Genomic DNA, 19,158 nt, shown 5'->3' with positions numbered 1-19,158 from the left:
TTCTATGAACAAAAAAGTAGTATATATTTTACCCTTTAACGTAGTAAAAAAACAAAGAGTACAAACATGCTGACAAAGATTTGCAAACCTGACATGACCACATCCTTAAATGTAAATGTAGGCATTTGTACTTTTTTAAAAATACAAACATAATTGAAGAACGTCAAACATATATCATGTATATTACATGACTCTTACAAATTCTGTTTTTCAGTGTAAAACGGTACAATAAATCATTTAATAGTTCGAAAATGACCAAAACAAGGTTATCGAACAAGTTGTGTAGTGTTATCTATAAGTGAAACTCTTATCTTGTCATTTTGTATACGACAATGGTATTTCTTTTATACGTTTTCTGTAAGTATTTTAGTTTTGTATCTACGAGTTAATAACAATCGCTGTTAATAAATCATTTACGCAAAAGCATTGTTTTCTGGATTATTTTCAAGAATACTAAAAATAAAACATGACAGTTGTTTACCATTCGTTTGATGTGTTTAAGCTTTTAATTTTGGAAGTCTCAAATTGTTGGTTTGTTTTGTATAGAACATCATATTTAAAAAAAATGATGATTGCTAATTTATGTATATTTTTTTAACCCATAATTATAGCTTTAAACTGAAGTTATACATTACATTACATCATTAATAATGCGATTGTGATGATAGGTGCCTTTCTATTAATAAGTTCATACATAAACTTATTGTAAATTGAAAAGATAAACAGCTTTTGAAAGTCCAATCAATAAAAAAAGTTAGTCATGTATATATATAAACATAAGAAGATGTAGTATGATTGCCGATGAGACAATTCTTCACAAGAATGACACAAAAATAAACTATAGGTTACCGTACGGCCATTTACTATGCGTATAACACATATATGGCATAGTGGGATATAGAAGGCACTGAAATGTAGAATGTAAACAAGAAAACAAGAAAACAATGTCCTGATTCATGAACAAAATAATTTACGGAAAGCAAAACTGATATACAGCAACAATACACAACTACGTATTTACAGGATCCGGACGTTAGACATGCACAAGCAGAATGTCGCTCGGCCAAACTTGTTGGAAGGCCCGAACACTTCTCTTACCTAGGACAGGGGTTTAACAACATGAAATCAAACAAAACAAATTAAACAATTCAGTTGAAAAGGGATAAACTCATCCGATCGATACAAAGTAGAAATACATCTAACAAAACTTTGATTGGATGTGGAAGAATACTTATGTAAAAACACACCAAAAAGGTACTAATTACTGATTAGAGAGTACTTCAATTTCTGAAAGCTAATAACATCTAATAAAAAAGATATGCAACAAAGACTCGTGTCAATCAGTACACAAAAAACATCCAAATAAATGTTTGACATAATGATGAGAAATAATGATCATATTTTGAGATTAAAACGCCAAAATATTTAACAGATATATATTTAAAAAAATTAATATACCTCAATCGATAAAAATATTGGTTTAAACATGCCTTGTATTTTTTTAATCGACATCGTTACATATTTAAAGTATATTAAATAGCCCTTTAGATATTTTTTACATTGCATATTTCAGATTTTGCAACTTTGATACTGCTTCAAGGACACCAGTCAGAAGGTTTGTAGAATAAAAGATGTGTTTTTAGAATGCAAATTCAGTTATCGTAGTTGGCATACTTTGCTTAAGCTCAATTTATTTCACAAGTTAAGGCTGATAAATCATTTCGTCTATCGAAATATAAAATCTTCTTGTATGATAAGAATAGTTTGGTTAAATTATTTCAGAAATTGAAGGTCAAAACCGTGATCTAAAATAATTGTTCTCTATTCTAACAGACTTATTTACAATATGTATATTTGTACTATTGATACCAATTGCTTTGTTCTTGCGCATTGTGAGATTGTAAAATATGATTTAGTTTAATCTACATAAATGCAGTTGTTGAAATTCACAAAAATGAATAAATCTCATTGCTAGAAAACGATACTATAATAATTTAAATTGCATCTATCTTAGTCGCATGCAAAAAAATGCATTTTGTTACAACATTTTAAAGCCATTGCATCTCACATTACCTTTCAATTTTATATTTTAAATGAAAAACTTTATGAACAATTTGTTTGTAAATATCCTGCGCGGAATTATCTATTTTGCACGGAAATATAGAATGTGAATGATTTATCTATACAAATCACGGAATGTTCAAGGACAAATTTTATTTCACATTAAAGCATGTACGACGAATAGTTAAGATAAGGAAACTATAATTGAATTTAAACAGTTCAAACTATGTGTATAAATGATGAAAATAAAAGTATGATTCTGTACGCAATGTTATCGTTCTGATATTATTTAAAAACGAACAGTTTTGATTAAAACATTACGTAAAACGTTTACATAAAAAGTAAGGATATACACAAAATTAAAAAGTATCTATATATAATCTTGATGTCTATTCACCTGATGTTGTTGATTATTATTTATGCAAACATATTTCCACCATAATAAGGTTAAAAACTAAGTGTAGCAATAGATCAATAATAGAAAACACTCTACTTACATTATACTATACATTTCAGTTAAAGAGGTCAATTAATACTATATCAAATAAAAAATCAAAGGTAAAAAAATGCGATTTTGTTTAAATATATTTAGCACATAACAAAAACAACCCGCATAAACGTAAGCTTTATCTAAGAACCACCAAGTAATTGTAATGAAAAAAGAATCAAGAAAATAAAACAAAAACAAATATCCATTCTTTTATCTTTTAATATAAATTAAAGACGTTCATTGTCGACGAAAGAGCGTCATCATCTGTGTGATTATGCATTGACAAGAGTTATCAATAAAATGATAATGTTTTGTTTAACTTATATGAAAGATGGATGGGTCAATGCTCTTTCAAAGTTCAATATAAAAACATTGCGTCACAAACTTTTGTTAAAATACATTGAAATGTAAAAAATCGGATATGTAGAGCAAACTTTATTTTACAGCATTGAGGGAAAATGTAACAATGGGATTGCCTATATTAACAATTGCTTTTCAGTGAATTTCCTAAAAATTCAAAAAAATGTAAAATAAAGAAAAACGTAGATTGTCCTATACGATATATTTATCTTTCTTTTTTTTAAAAGGATTTTCTTCTTCGGCAATTTGTTTATATACTTGACGACACTTTGATAATTTAATCTTTAAATTTCAAGTTTTATGTATGTGTGTTGTAATGTGAATTATACAATGTATAACGTTTTGTAAAAACCTAACAAAAATATTTCTGCCGCATGCCCAGAATGAATGTTTAGAAAAAGACATCCGATCTACTTTCATGATATACATTATAAGTTATCTTTAGGGAATTCAACTCGATGAAGATTTATCATTCAAGTAGTCGTTAGATTATCCGAGTGATACTCAAGTACTCGCTCGAAAAAATATCTACAAATCGTAAACACAAAATCATATCCATATTTATATTGAATATCGTTTTCGTAAGTACGTTTAACACTCAACATTATTACCTAGGACTAGGAAATATATTTTATTATTAATATCTCATTTACTTAATCAACTAACCGTGTAAACTGGCAATAATCTAAATAGTAAATTGATAAGCATATACAGAAAATGGTTTCTCCAACACCAGTATTTGCGAATCGCATAAACAAACCACGACATATTTAATGGTTAACAAAGGGTGATTATTAGAACTTTCTAATGACTTCGACATAGGGTCAACGAATTTGTTCTGATTAAGAAATTATATCTTTATAACTTTTTCTGGGACGAGTCGATTTCTCAACTTTGCTACATAAGTAGTAGTCCCGATGAAAATATTTGCTATGACGGTTGACGAGGTGCTGGAATGACAAAAACACGATTAGCTGAAAGTGTAAGCTTTGGAAATATGTTTTGTACATAGCCTACATATATTCTGAACGACAATTGAACGAAAACATTATAAGCGTTTTTTGGCTTTGATTATTATTAACTTATATCAATATGTAATTTCCTGGGAGGCGCTTTTAAGAAAAAAATCTTTCTCTAAGAAGGCAACAACATTCTAACATGAATGTTGAAAGTTTTGCTAGTTTGTGTCAGTTAACAGTTAAAAGTTAGAAATATAAAATGTGTAAGCAATAATTTTGGTTGATTACGGATTCTTGAAAAAAAACTCTACTGTTAGAACTTATGTCAATGAAATTGATTTATCCTTCTATTTGGATTTGATTTTTTTATCGTAAGGTCATTTTTGTACGTAGAGAGATTTAAATAAGGCGATAAAATCTTCTTGTTAGAACAATGAAAAGGGACTTCTCATTTGTTGATAGGAACATTACCTATCAATACTTTCGTCACACATTTTACTAATTCTATACTCGTATTTCATATTAATATTGTTTTAATTAAGTAGAAAATATAACATTTCAGGGAGAGGACCAGTATGTTTACAATGTGACCAAGTAGCTCAACCATCAGACTGCAAGAATGTAAGACAATGTGGAGACCAAGAGGTAAATAAATGTTACCAGAGTTTCCGTGTCTCAATTTACTATTTAACATATAATTATCAACACATCAAAATGCCCTTTGTAGCTTTTGTTTGTTTAATTAAATAACATTACTTTCAGTGTATGTTTATCTAATGTATTGCAGGGAACACATAAGCTATTTAGTTTGTATATTGCTAAGGACACTAAAATCGCAGAAATCATTGAGGTTATAATTTATAGCAACGTTCTTAAGAAAATATTCGAATATTTTAGCCAGCTGATTTAAAATGACTGAAAATGTCAATATCTTTAGAACAACTAATCGAAAAATTCAAATAGATAAAAATATTTAACGAACGACCGAACTACACACTAATTCACAAACGCGCGTAGAGCATTAGTTGATTATCAGTGTTGTTTGGTCACGAGTTGTACATGTATATTGTTCGATGTATGAATTCTTTGATTAGTTATTCTTTTTATTACATTGGTCAATGCTCTTATAATGAAAAGAAAGTAAAAAATGTAAGGAACTGTATCTTTTTCTACGCTTTCACATTGTTTGATGACGCCAGAGGAGTGAAATTGTCACCTTTATTTTAGATGTGAAATTTGTAAAATTTTGGGTTTTTATTTATCTTGAAAATCAATGTTATTGCAATCAATGTAATAGTTTCAAGTATTGTTGCTGTAATGTTAATCAACGAAAAAATGCACTTTTACGAACATTTATTTTTAGTATGCTGTTTTATCATACCTGTTTTAATTGTAAACATTGATATTTTCATCTTGTTAAGTCTTATTGTTGTAACATTAAATTGCAATGATGGCGCAGATATATTAGGTGAGAAACATATATACATAGTGGTATTTCTTGGGTGTAAATATCGCATCACACGAAATTTAGTGGTGGAATCTGTTTCTCTAATGATTTGCAAACAATATGCAGGCAAACTTATTCCTTCTTTTTGAATGATTTGCAAAATGATGTGTTCTTTCTATGTGACGTCATCAGGCATGGCCGCTTTTTTTCATGCCGTCACTATAGGAAATTCAGAAGAAAGCAAGAAAATTCGACTTTATAATCGGACTTTAACCAATGAAGAACTGAGATCAAACGAACCACACGTTGATTAAATATTTTTTATACAATGGGTGCAGAAAGGGATAAATTGACGAAGAATTAGAGAAACTAAATATAGCTGTAAAAAGTAAAAACACAAAAATACTGAACTCCGAGGAAAATTAAAAAAGGAAAATCAAAAATCAAAAGGCAAAATCAAAAGTCCAAACACATCAAACGAATGGATAACAACTGTCATATTCCTGACTTGGTACAGGCATTTTCTAATGTAGAAAATGGTGGATTGAACCTGGTTTTATAGCTAGCTAAACCTCTCACTTGTATGACAGTCGCATCAAATTCCATTACATTGTCAACGATGCATGAACAAAACAAACATACTCAAAGAGTAAAAATGTCAAAAATAGGGGTACAACAGTCAATATTGTGTTATCATCTTAATATCACTACATAAACAACAAATGTAACAAAGTAGCACAAAAAGGCATACATCAAATTTAACATTCTCATTTTGCTTTTCTTATACGGCTGAATTTATCTAGTATGTAAAGTCTACCCATAAATGAAAGAAGGTTTTCATTACTGGTGTAAAATTGCGCGTTTGAAATTCGCACAGGTAGACATAAAAATAATTTTGTCGTATGACGGCATACATAATTGCAGACTCACGTAAAGTAGATATAACAAAAAACAGACTTACAGTAAAAATAATAAATAAAATAATGGTGTGGTTCAAAGTATGACGGGACACATAAGTACAGTTTCACGTCAAATACGGCTGAATTTTCGGCTTTAATTTAAGTGTTATTTGCAAGTTATATTCGGACAATTTACAAATCAATTAGGCTCTTTGGCATTTTCGTCATCTCATCCGAAAGGGTATATTCTAAGTTACGATCAACCTATTTTTCAGTTATGTATTATGCAGAAATATATTACAAACGACGGTAACGTGTGGTTCGATGTTGGGTGTAGCGGTACTCAGGTAAAATATAAACTTATGCCATAACAAATTAAACCTGATTGAAATATTTTTCAAACTACGGAACTATGAAATGAAGTCTTAATCTGCAATCTTTAAACAACAAATCAATAAAAGAAATTTATTGTATATATATATATATATATATATACTAGTGTTGTAAAATCGTTCACTTTTGCCTAACCGGTTACTCGTATAATCGATCGACCGATTAACCGGTTAACCGGTAGTTTAAGTAAATGTTTGAAGGCCTTATCAATAGTACCCTACACATCTCTATAAGAAGAACCGATGATTCTTCCATTTTGTCTTGTTGTCTCCGACAATAATGTTAGATGTTTCATTTAAACTTGATTAATCCTGATCTTCGTACCATCAAGTATACATTGATTACATTCCCGTTGGTTTGCTTTTTACAGTTTTTGAGTTAGCATTTAGTTTAAAGTATGCCAAAGACTTGCACGAAGGAGATTGCACATTCATATGTAGGTCTACACAATATAAGATCAAAAATGAAAAGATGAAGTAAATCGTAAAATTTAATCGTATTACTGATTAAAAATTACTATTTAAAAAAAATGAAACTAATTATGTTTCCTTTAGATCTTGCCTTAAGCTGAGAGACAAGTTCTAATTAATTCATATTTTTAGATTAACAATACCAATCAATATACTGGACAATTTATCCGTCAACTTAATTACCACGACGACAATTTTAAAAGAAAACACAACTATTAAATGATTTCAATACAAATTTATATCAAATCTATTAAAATTTAAAAAAAAGTACGGTTAACCGGTTAGCGTTTGTGGTATTCGGTATTCGGTCGTTCGAACGGTTAACCGGTTAACCGTTGACAACACTAATATATACACACAAATAGATTGAAAGGGGGGCCTAGATAAAATGTAAGTGTACTTGTATTGTTTAAATCTGTATTATCATTGTTTGACCTCATGATGTAATGAATCCAACAAATAAACTATAAATCAAAATCATTAAAGAAATTAAATTTTATTTGGCTGTAAATTTGTCATGGCATTTATTGCAAGAAAGAAACACAAGCAACTTGTCAATCAAGACGACGATTGAATTACTGAAGGGCGATCCAGCAGTAACAAAGTTATATCAGGAGCCACTGTGTAGTTCATAGCAGCTTAAAGTGAATTCCGCCAGTCCATTTACAACACATAAAAGCTCCAAACTCAGTCTTTTATATATGCAATGACGCTGGTTCTATAAATATTCTTCCAAAACTGAAACGATGAATGAAAAGCAGCAGAAAATATTCATAATGAGAAAATGGGAGGGCGGGTAAATTCTTTAGCTTTGGTCAAGCTCCGTGTAAGGTTTGCATCCAAATGACCAAACCACACGAGGTAAAATGCACGGACTAACATTTTGCGCTCTAAACTAATTAGCATATGAAGGTGACCAGTATAAAATGAATTGAACACACCGTCAATTTAAATCATTATTAGCCATACCAAGTTATATAATTACAATAACTGAATTTAATTATTATTAAATGAAATTCTAGTACTATGAAAACGGCAGAAATCATTTTTATTTCAAATACACGTGTGGAAATAAAGATACAAAACATTTTTCAATCGTTGAATATTTATAATTTTAAAAGAACTACACAATTATCTGAAAATAAAAACATATATAACAACATTGTAATATCATTCAATGTCGAGCACATTTAAAGCCTATATATCTACAGCCATTTTGATTTAATATGCTAATTGCTAACTCTACGCTACTGTAATTCAAAATGAAGTAATTTTAAAATAAGGGAGATAATAATAAAATAACGAGGTACCCTGAACAACGTCCGTTGTAAAATGATAGCTTATTCTTGTTATTGAACAATATAAAGATTTTCGCAACAGTAATTCACAACATATGACTGGAAATCAGCCATTCAGTGTTAAGCATTACAGAAACACATAATATATAAATCGAATGAAAAACGCGGCAGACTATCAGAAGATGAGTTTCACGAAATAACAATTAATACGTTTAGCTCCGAATATGTGTTGTCCTTCCTTTAATATCACTCACACTTTTGTATTCAAGCACTGTTCTCCGATTACTTCCATTCTTGGGAAAAGGGATTATGATGAAGGAGTTTTGCCTATTGCATCATCAACATTAAAACGAAACGCTATACAAAATAGCATATCGAGTGATGTCCGGTCAGTTGGGGATACAGTCGTATGTGAAAAATGCTGTTTTGGTGACATATGTAATGCTGGATCAATGTGTGGAACTGTTGGTATAGTGAATTATTAATTTCATTCAGATATATCGATTTTACCTGACTTACCTTAAATTGTCTTAATGAGAGTAATGGCAATTTTTCAGGAATATTCATAAACGTCTCAAATGATTCTTAATCCACAATATGCATACTAGATGTAGTAATTCCTTAAATAATATACTCGCGTCAAAACTGTTAAAGCTCCTTTCAAAAAGAAACACTCTAATATTTAAAATAAATCAAACAGAGTGTCTGCATGTCCTCTTATTATTCAACATATTGAAGCGCCACAACAAATCAGTAGTTGTAATATCTCACCGAAGAGCATACTTTTACACATGTCTGGCCTTGAGCTGACCTGTTCGCAGGCCTTGAGCAGACCTGTCCGCAGGCGGGTCAATACGTATGCAACAGTCCTAAAAAGCAGACTTAGGCATAGTGTACCACTGATCGGATTAAGTTACTTGTCTGCTTAAAATTTCTTATGTTAACGTGAAAAGCTGTCATCAAGTTTTTTCCGAGTTCACTTTTGTTCATTTAAGGACTACACACATATGTACTGTTATTGTTACTATCAATTCTTTCTCGTCATGAACATGTATGATTTATTTGCCACTGGACTTTCAGAATCCACAATCAATCAATTAATCAATCTTTGAGTGTGACCAAACAAACTAGACTTTACATTAATTTAGTCTTTTACTTACATGTGCATTAAGGGTGCCACTAGTGGAACAGACTATGTTTATTCGTTTGAAGCACCTCAGATAATCCCCTGTATTGTTAGGGTTCATGTCGTTCATGTTTCTGTATTGAGTTTTGTTTTCTGACTTTGGTTGTTTTTCGTTTTTAACCATGGTATTGTCAGCTTGTTTTGACTTATAGAAATTCCTTGGGTTTCTTTCGCCACTTTTTTTTATGAAAGCTGTTTGTTCCCACAAAACTAAACATGGTTTGAGAAGTATATATCAAAATTTACTTGGGAGTTGAAATGTTTTTAAACATTTTAATGCGATATTTTAAGTTTTTGATAAAGAAGTTTTATGTAAACCGATGTCTATCTAACAGGTAACACTTAAAGGCGAAACGTTAGTAGGTCCATTTCTATCCACATCGTTTATATACAGATAAAATGTTTTTCGGTTGTTCTTATCCTATTTTGGGATTTAAAAAGTTCTATGCAATGTCTGTAACTGTTCGAAAATTAAGTTGTTATGAGGACAATACAAAACAGACAAACATTCTTTTTTCTTCTGTATTTGTTCAAAACTCTATGAAAGTTTTGTACCTGTTTATGTATATATGCACATAAATAAAGTAGATACATGTCTGACACAGTTTATAAGTTTGATACTCGTAATGAATGATTCTGCAATAAATATAATGCTCCCTCATGTAGACAAAACTGCTAGTCCACATATAGCCTCTATGAAGGATTCGCACAATCTACCAAAAAAATATTAAGAAAAGCATGTTTGTTTATGTTGATAAGAACAAAAAAAAAAACAGCTTGTGGAACAAAAAGTAACGTGTTACAAGAGTTATCGTTATAATTGTACATTGTTGTAGACAATACGTATCATAAGGTTTATAAGCATAACAAACGTCAATGTAAGATACATGTACTAGCGCACTGTTGTTGTTCTTAAAGTGATGTTTTTAAACACAGTTTGCATTTTATTTATTTTCTTTGTGTAATTGATATACATGTATTTGACTGTGTTTAAAATGTAATTTGACATACCTGCTGTGTATTTTAATTTTCTTAATATTTTGATGTAAATGTATTGACATCTTACGGATAATTACAATAAATTACAGGATTTCTGCACGAAATGATTTGTTTCAATTGCATTACTACCATGACTACAAATGAAGAAAGATGTAACACTATCAAATTATGTGACAAAGACCAGGTAAGCTGTTTATATTATCGAAAAATACTTTATGAAATATATGTTGACTAATTAAGTGTTTACACCAAACGATACATAAAACAAAAAATAGATGTTTAAAGATTCATATAATTATGATGTTCAACGATGAACACGTTTTATACAATATGACTATCTCTAAACCTTTCAAAGTCTTTGAATGTGTTGATCAATTTAATATAGATTATGTTATTTTTGTCAAACAAATGAGAGGATTTGCTTGTTATAAAACCAGGTTTAATCCATCATTTTCTACATAGGTAAATACCTGTTCTAAGTCAGAAATATGACAGTTGTTATCTAATTCGTTTGATGTGTTTGAGCTTTTGTCATTTGACTAGGCACTCTCCGTTTTGAATTTTTCTAAGAATTTAGTATTTTTGTGATTTAACCTTTTTGTAACTAACACGAAGATGCTAAATTACAAATAGAAAATAAGGAGCCGGGCTTTTTACAGACACGAAGTTTATCAACAGTTGTGCATCTCTTCAGGTAAGACTACTATACAGTTTGTGTTGGACACAATTTCTGCTTGTCTTATTTTTCTTCAGTTCTTCTGGGTCTTATTTTCTAGTCGTTATGAAATCTACATACTCATTTTGTTCAATGATCTGCTATAAATTTGATAAGGTTTAAAAATTGATAAACGACTTTTATGTTATATATATATATTTCGTATGTTGCTGTTTTTTTTTCGATTGGCTTCCATATTAAGATTTTCTTACGGTGTGTGGTTTATATTTTTCTTTTCTGATTTCGCAGCTCAAAAATACCTAGTTAATATTTTACGATTTTTAAACAAATATTTTCAGAAATGTTTTATCGAGAAGGTTGTGAATGGTAGTACATCAAGCATTACATGGAAGACTGGGTGTCGACATCAAGACGAGGTATGCATAAGCAATCTTCATCATAATATCTGTTCAATATCAAATGTTTCTGAATACATGACAGGTTATCTTGCCTGGTATTAATACTATTTGTATAAAATGTTTGATTCAAAGGTCATTTAACGTTTAGGCTATATGATGACATGACTTAATTTTCACTGTGCTTCCACGGATACTCATCAAGATTCTTACTTTGATACCAGTGGATTATCGGATTATTCAATCGAGATAGTTTAATTATTATTATTATTAAAGTTATAATTTAACTATCGAGATAGGATTGATCAACGTGTAACAATGTAAGAATCTGTTTATCTAATGATTAAAACAATAATTTTCTTTTTTTGTTATAAGGTCTTCAATTCATGTAACATATCAATCAACAGAAAATTTATCTCGAGAGGATCTATTCAGCCAATTGGTCGACAAAGTAAGTGTCTTATACAATGACATTTTTAACGCACTGTTATTTGAACATTTTTTCAATTGCAGTGTCAGCAACTCCAATCTAGTCCAGGGACGAAGTGTTTGTCATCATGTTGTAGTTCAGATTTATGCAATATGAAGTGTTATAATAACTATACAGGTAATGAAGGATACATTGATATTGTCTTACTTTAGTTTTGTGTTAATTTAGTACACTTTGAAAATGATATCCGGCTACTGTTTCCTCCTTACCGCCTTTTTTCAAAGAGCAGATCTAATGCCTCTTGCAGACTCCCGAAAAATGTTTCAATGGATTCACAACCTATTCTATAATCTGTTTTAAAATGTAATTGAAACGAAATGTGAGGTATACATAAACAACCCAACGATACAAATAATAAAAGACCTACATGGTATAGAGTCTTTAATAAAAACAGGTGTCTATACAATAGTATATGCTCTATGCGCCAGTCGGAGATATTTTGTGAATAAATTATAAGAAACTATCCAAGATTAGCAGTCAACATTGATTTCAAAAATTAAAAAAGCTACATAATTTGTTTTTCAATTAACAACCAATCACAGTTTATGAAATTTATCAAAATAGATTGAGCATATAGTACACACATGTTCTGTTTCTGAAATTTCACAAGCAAATTGAACATTTAGTATCGTTTATTTAACATGTTTAAAACAAGGTTTACCCGAAGAAACCACTTTAGGTGGCTGTGATTCCGATTTTCAAAACATTTTTCTTTTGCTTTCGTTTGCTTTGTTTTCACCTTTTTGTCTGTTTGAAAGATACCATTCATGTTTTTGTAGCATGTGTTGATAAGTCACATACATGTACCAACAAAACATTCGAGTCGTTTGTTTGTTCACAGACTCAACTGCAGGATGCCTGCCCTAGGTCTTGTGGACTATGTCGTAAGTTCTAGCTGGATTTATTTAAGAAATATATCTCCCGCATGCAAAGCTCTAATTTCTTGATTTGCCTATACTTTAGGTCTGTTTATGTTCGATCCGATCTTCACCATTTGCATCCGATGTTTGATATTCAGATATTTTTGTCTCAAGGATCATTGAAAAAACATTACTTGTTAAAACATGAATCTGATACATTATATTTGGCACAATTTATGTTATTAATTCCGTTGTCCTAAATATTGAGAAAAACCAACAATATTGTGGATAATTGATTTCTAGGTTTGGCTGAAGTCCAAAAACAAGCATAAGAAATAAAAGTAGTTTGTTCAAAATTTGCAAGAAACCCACATAAATTGGTAATCCACGATCTCAGACGAATCTACAATATTTTCAATTTAATTATTTCTTTATTACATCTTTATTTTATTTCCTGGTGCAGGTGGGGCAAGAGTTGCTATTAGGACGCAAGATATTTTAACAGTGTTGTATTATTTTGCGAACACATATACTTATACTGGATTTGTACAGTATTGTAACAGTGTATACTCTGTTTACAATTAATTGAAAAAAGAACAGTTTTTGCGTCTGGACAGAGTATAATCATGTACCATTACTTTTAAGTTTGGCGTCAGTGTCAGATTTTTATTTGTAAATTTGTTTGATTCGTTTTAAAAGAGTTGTGTTGTGTGTCTGTAACGTAAACGTATGTTTACATAGTTTTGGCCATCACATTAACCAATTGTGTCTATTTGGATGACTCATTCAAGTTAATCAATGTAACGAAATTTTAAACACCTGTCATACAAATGGGAGGTTTAGCTTACTCGAAAACAAATTTTAAATTACCAACTTTTTTGAAATAATCCTGTACCATTTTTCATTTGTTTAGTTAGTGGGTATAGTTTGATGTTTGATTTTGTCAGTTTTTATTGACTCCTATCTTTGAATTGTCATAGAGACAACTAAAAAATGTAGTAACAGGATTGATTTTAAATGGATTTAAGCAATTATTTTTAACCAACCGTAACATGCGTAAAAACTTCTACATAGAGAAAACGCATATCGTATGGTTGGCTTTAAAAAGCCAAAACATTAAAAAATGTAAAAAATAAAACGGCATAGTAAATAACAAAACAATTTATCAAAAAACAATTTGACAAACATGAACCAACGTCAACTATTGAAATCATACTCATTACTTGGCACATACAGAATGCGGCGGATTTAAATATGTTGGTGGGTAATCAACTAGCGCTAAACCCTTCACAAAGTTTTGACAATGGTGTTGAGAAAGGAAATGGGGAATGTGTCAAAGTGACAACAACCTGATATTTTTTTTAGCAGACACCAGCCGAAGGCCACCAATGGGTCTTTAATGTAGCGAGAAACTCCCGCAACCGGAGGCGTCCTTCAGCTGGCCCCTTAAACATTAAAAACACTGTAATAATCTGTTACAATTGACGTAAATGAAAACATCGTTTTTTTGTGGGTGTTTTATGATGGTTTTTTTTGGCCTCCGCCCGATCTTGAAAACATAAAAACATTTAAATCATAGCACCGAAATAACAGTACTTGACGTGACTGGAAGCTAGTTAAAGATTAGTCAGGACATATTATACGGAAATCATAAATAGTCTGAAAAAACACTTGACATTGTTCAATGACAACATATAAAAAATCAGTAGCAAAACATAAAAACTCCGCTACTTTAAATGTTCCTGTCTCATATAGAAAGCTTGTAATTCAGTGCTTTATGTTTTCACATACTTTTCACCCTTGTTTTGTCATCAATGAGACCATTATATATTTTTTTCTAAATCGTTTATAGCTGATTATATTTTTTTCTTATTTTTGAAGGCTGTTTATGGCATGTATTTTTTTATTTTTTTTTTATAAATTTCCTGTTTACAAAACTTTGAATTTTTCAAAAAACTAAGGATTGTCTTATACCAGGCATAGATTACCTTAGCCGTATTTGGCACAACTTTTTGGAATTTTGGATCCTCATTGCTCTTCAACTTTGTACTTGTTTGGCTTTATAAATATTTAGATATGAGCTTCACTGATGAGTCTTATGTAGACGAAACGCGCGTCTGGCGTACTAAATTATAATCCTGGTACCTTTGATAACTATTTGAAAGCCACACAAACGATAACTTAGCATTGGTCGTACGGTTGCAAGTGACCATAATTCTAATCTCAAATCCGCTCTTGTGTTATTTAATCGCGTTTAAAGATATCATATGTGGAATTTCAAATAGCGCATACTTGTTTGTGAAGTATTTCTGAGAAACTTCTTCAAACTTGATCTGCTATAATTAATTAGAATCATTCGTATACCAAAAATATATCCCTGTTGAATTGTGATCAATGGTTTCTTTTGGGAATGCTCTTTGTCATGTTATCTGTAAGTTTATCATTATTATCAAATGATTTCTTGCTAATTTTACTGCAAGTAATTCAATGTATTTTAAAAACGGTTTATATATCTATTTACATATAGGTTTCTATATTTCTATATTTAATTTTTTGTATATTCATAAACAGACTGCGCTTCAAATCCCTGCATACATGGAACATGTACAAGCAGTCGACAGGGGTATAACTGTTCGTGTGATCCCGGCTATACAGGATCTTCATGCGACAGAGGTAAATACTGTGCTTTTAAAACAACAATGTAATGCTGAGTGATTTCTTTGTTTACTTCATAAACATAATTATTAGGTCTTTCTACTTTTCGTGGAAAGCCTTTTGTTTTTCTTCTGATTATTAGGTCTTTCCACTTTTCGTGGAAAGACCTTTTGTTTTTCTTCTGATTATTTTTTTTTTCTTCTGCCGTCTTATGTGCTTTTTTTGTCTTACAACATATCGATTCGATTTTTTGGCCAATGATGTTGTACAGTAATGGGGGTTTCAAAACTCACCCTGTGTGACCGAACACTTATTCTTATGGGAGTTATCTCCCCCATCCCCTTTTTCTTGTTATCGCTATATCTCTAAAACCGTAAAATATTTTAACAAACTGTTTTCACCAAATTGTTTGTCTACTCTTAAGAATGATTTGGTTTTATTTCACTGGAGTATTCGGAAAACATCTTATTTTCCCTTTGAAAATTTAAGATACTAGGCGATTTGTTGGATAAATTCATACGTTATTAGTCGTAGAGGCCTACAATGTTTTGATATGAAGTCATTGATCCATTTGAAGGAAATTGAGAAGTCCAAAGGTCAAGGTCATGTTCTAAATTTTGCTTGTTACCGTTATTCTAAAGAAACTGTAAAAATTAATGATATGAGGTGTTTGCCAAATTACTGTTTACAATAAGGCGCAACTGCAACCTATTTAAGTCGAAGTGTTTTGGTTTACCCTTATAGGAGTGTTCTCCCCTTATGTATTTGAAATCCGTATTTCTCCACAACAACACAAGTGATTGCCCTTGGGTCTTGCTATTTGAGTTCACTGACCTATGACCTTGAAATTGAGGTCAAGGTTGAAGTTGAAGGTCATATTCTAAATTTTGAATTTTGCTTGTAATCTATATTGAGAAGAAACTGTAACAGATAATGATATGATGTGTTTTCCAAATAACTGTTTACGATAAGGCGCAACTTAAACCCATTGAGTCGAAGTGTTTTGGTCAACCCTTATAGGAGTTTTCTCCCCTTTTGTATTTGAAATCGGTATTTCTCCACACCATACAAGTAATTGACCTGGGATCTTTTGATTTGAGATCACTGACCTATGACCTTGAAATTTCTTTCTTGTTCATTATAAAACAATAAAGTCTTCTGCATATACCTATTAATTTTATTGTTTTATATCAGTTTGAGGTACCAAATTACATCAACAAGGAGTGAAATTTTCTAACATCGTTTTTTTAAATTTCATTCTTATTTTCATTTACAGGAGATGAATGTCTGTTTATTCTATTTGTTTATGTTTTATTACACATTTATTTATTTATAAGTAAATATCAACATTTATTAAACAAACTATGTTTAATTCAATTCTTTTCCATAGTGAAATGAAAAACCACTTTTTCCTATTAATTGATATGCAGAACATGGGGAAAATAGCATTTATGTATTATTATTAAATAATTTCGTTAACTATATTTTGAGGAAAAATGTTTTTCAACGAACGCTATAAATATATTGAGAGCAATCAACCATCGTTGACAAAAACAAAAATGTTTACTATAGACACATAATTGATAATAACCCCAGAACGATACAAGTGCTTAAAACCTTGTGATAGTTTGATAGGATGTTTGATGATAAAAGTCGGCGACGGAAATATGTCATTTAAAAATATAACTCGATCCTTAATACTCAATTGTCCCGCGATGCTGCAAACCTGAATTGTACTTGAATTGTGTCCCAAGTCGTAAACCTCTGGGCATTGTTAGTAGATATTAATTTTAGACCATCTATATCTTTCGGAGTTTAGTATGACGTCCATTATCACTGAGTTAGTACACATTTTAGTGTAGGGTGCAGCTGAGGCACAGTCACGAGTGCGGGATTTTCTCGCTGCATTGAAGACCCATTGGTGGCCTTGAAATGTTTTCTGCACTTTGGTTTGGTTGTTGTCTCTTTTACACATTCTTCATTTCTATTCTCAATTCCGAAGATTAAATATATATAACATATACTGAAAAAGGGGGCTGATATATTCAAAGTCGTGCTTTTAATACACAACGAAATCATGATAATGGGTGTTAATTTGCCATTATCTATCAATATATTGTTAAATTGTCATGAAATAATGATAATTTGTGTACGTTTTGAATGATTCATCATAACAAACATTTTCAACAAAATCTTCAAACTCAAAGAGTCAAACACAATAGACTGCAGGCTTCCCCTCTGTCATCTACACAAGGGATGGTGTGAATCAGATGTGTTAACTTTCCTCCTTCCAACAGTTTACCCTTAAGACAAGTAATCCCAAATCCAAACTTAAAAACAATTCTAAGAATTGGTCAACGTTGTGCCAAAGGAACGTATTTATAAGTTTCTTTTTTTTTAGGGAGTGCTGATTCGAATTTTAACCTTTACTGTTCTTGCCTTTTTTGAAAATGTTTTTATTTTTATTTCGATTTGAATTTGCTTGTGTTATTGTCTTTAATTTGTGATAATGCGCTATTTACCATTTTTTTGATGAAAATATTAGACAATCTTGACTATTGTACCCATATTTGTGATAAATTATTTGTGTGAATCAATTTCTTTCAGCACATGCTTATGTTACATATTTCTTCGAGTTTTGATGATATTCCGGACCTTGCATTTTATTAGACTTTTTTTTATAAGGGGCCAATGGTTACAAGAAACAATTAAAGCCATTAAGATAAGAGAGTCATATGGTGCAATTGGAAATATTTTTCGAACATTTTTAGGAATCCTTCACAAGTTGGTTGTTGAAGATCTGTTTCGAGATTGACGATGTATATGTTTAAATTATTGAAACAACAATTACGTCCTCTTTTTAAACTATATCTATCGAAAAAAAATTTTTACCGCGATTTTACTTTTTTTTGGGTCGTTTTTTTGGTGAGATTTTTTAGTTGTTTCGTTGTTTTCCTCTTATGTTTGATGTGTTCCCTCTGGTTTAGTTTATAACCCGAATTGACTTTCCCCCAATCGAAATTATGACTTACGAACATTGGTATACTGCTAAAAATGTATTATATATATGGCTCATTCATTTATTTTTATAATCGTTGTTATATCAATTTAGTAATAATTTTATTCTTTCTTTTACAGTTATAGACCGTAAGTATATTGTTTTTACAAAACCTTTCGGATTCAGTGGTACTCATTTCTTCGTTCTCAATTTTTGTAATTCTTACATTGTTTTAATTTGATCGACATTGAAAAGTCTGTTATATACCATTTTCCATGTGTATAGATAAAACTCGTACAAAATTCGAAAACTGAAAAAAAAACCTACTACCAAACAGTCTGAATATCGACTGTCATTGAATTTTACTACAAACTTTTGATTTGCTATTGAGATTCCGTATATTGTGAAGTTATCGGAATTTCAATGGGGATTTACTGTGCACCACTTATTGGGAAGCTGCTTCAGTTTATGACTATTGATGACTAAACTCAGCAAAGACCCATCGAAACAACATCTGATTCA

At 30.7% G+C, this 19,158-nt stretch overlaps 1 protein-coding gene across 1 annotated transcript; it reads left to right on the top strand.

The window, feature by feature from the left end:
• The first annotated feature begins 314 nt into the window (after positions 1-314).
• LOC139492830 (delta and Notch-like epidermal growth factor-related receptor) lies at positions 315-15,688 on the top strand. The gene is made up of 10 exons (XM_071280983.1): positions 315-357; positions 1,574-1,615; positions 4,433-4,515; positions 6,492-6,563; positions 8,647-8,845; positions 10,652-10,746; positions 11,577-11,654; positions 12,147-12,240; positions 12,903-13,007; positions 15,555-15,688. Exons 1-10 carry the CDS (start codon positions 333-335, stop codon positions 15,686-15,688), a joined length of 927 nt encoding a protein of 308 aa, XP_071137084.1. The 5' UTR covers positions 315-332.
• Positions 15,689-19,158: the final 3,470 nt, after the last annotated feature.

Source organism: Mytilus edulis, chromosome 10 (genome assembly GCF_963676685.1).
Source record: "Mytilus edulis chromosome 10, xbMytEdul2.2, whole genome shotgun sequence".
Classification (NCBI taxonomy): Eukaryota; Metazoa; Mollusca; class Bivalvia; order Mytilida; family Mytilidae; genus Mytilus; species Mytilus edulis.
Note: the sequence above shows the minus strand (reverse complement) of the source record. Positions and strands in the feature narration are given on the sequence as shown.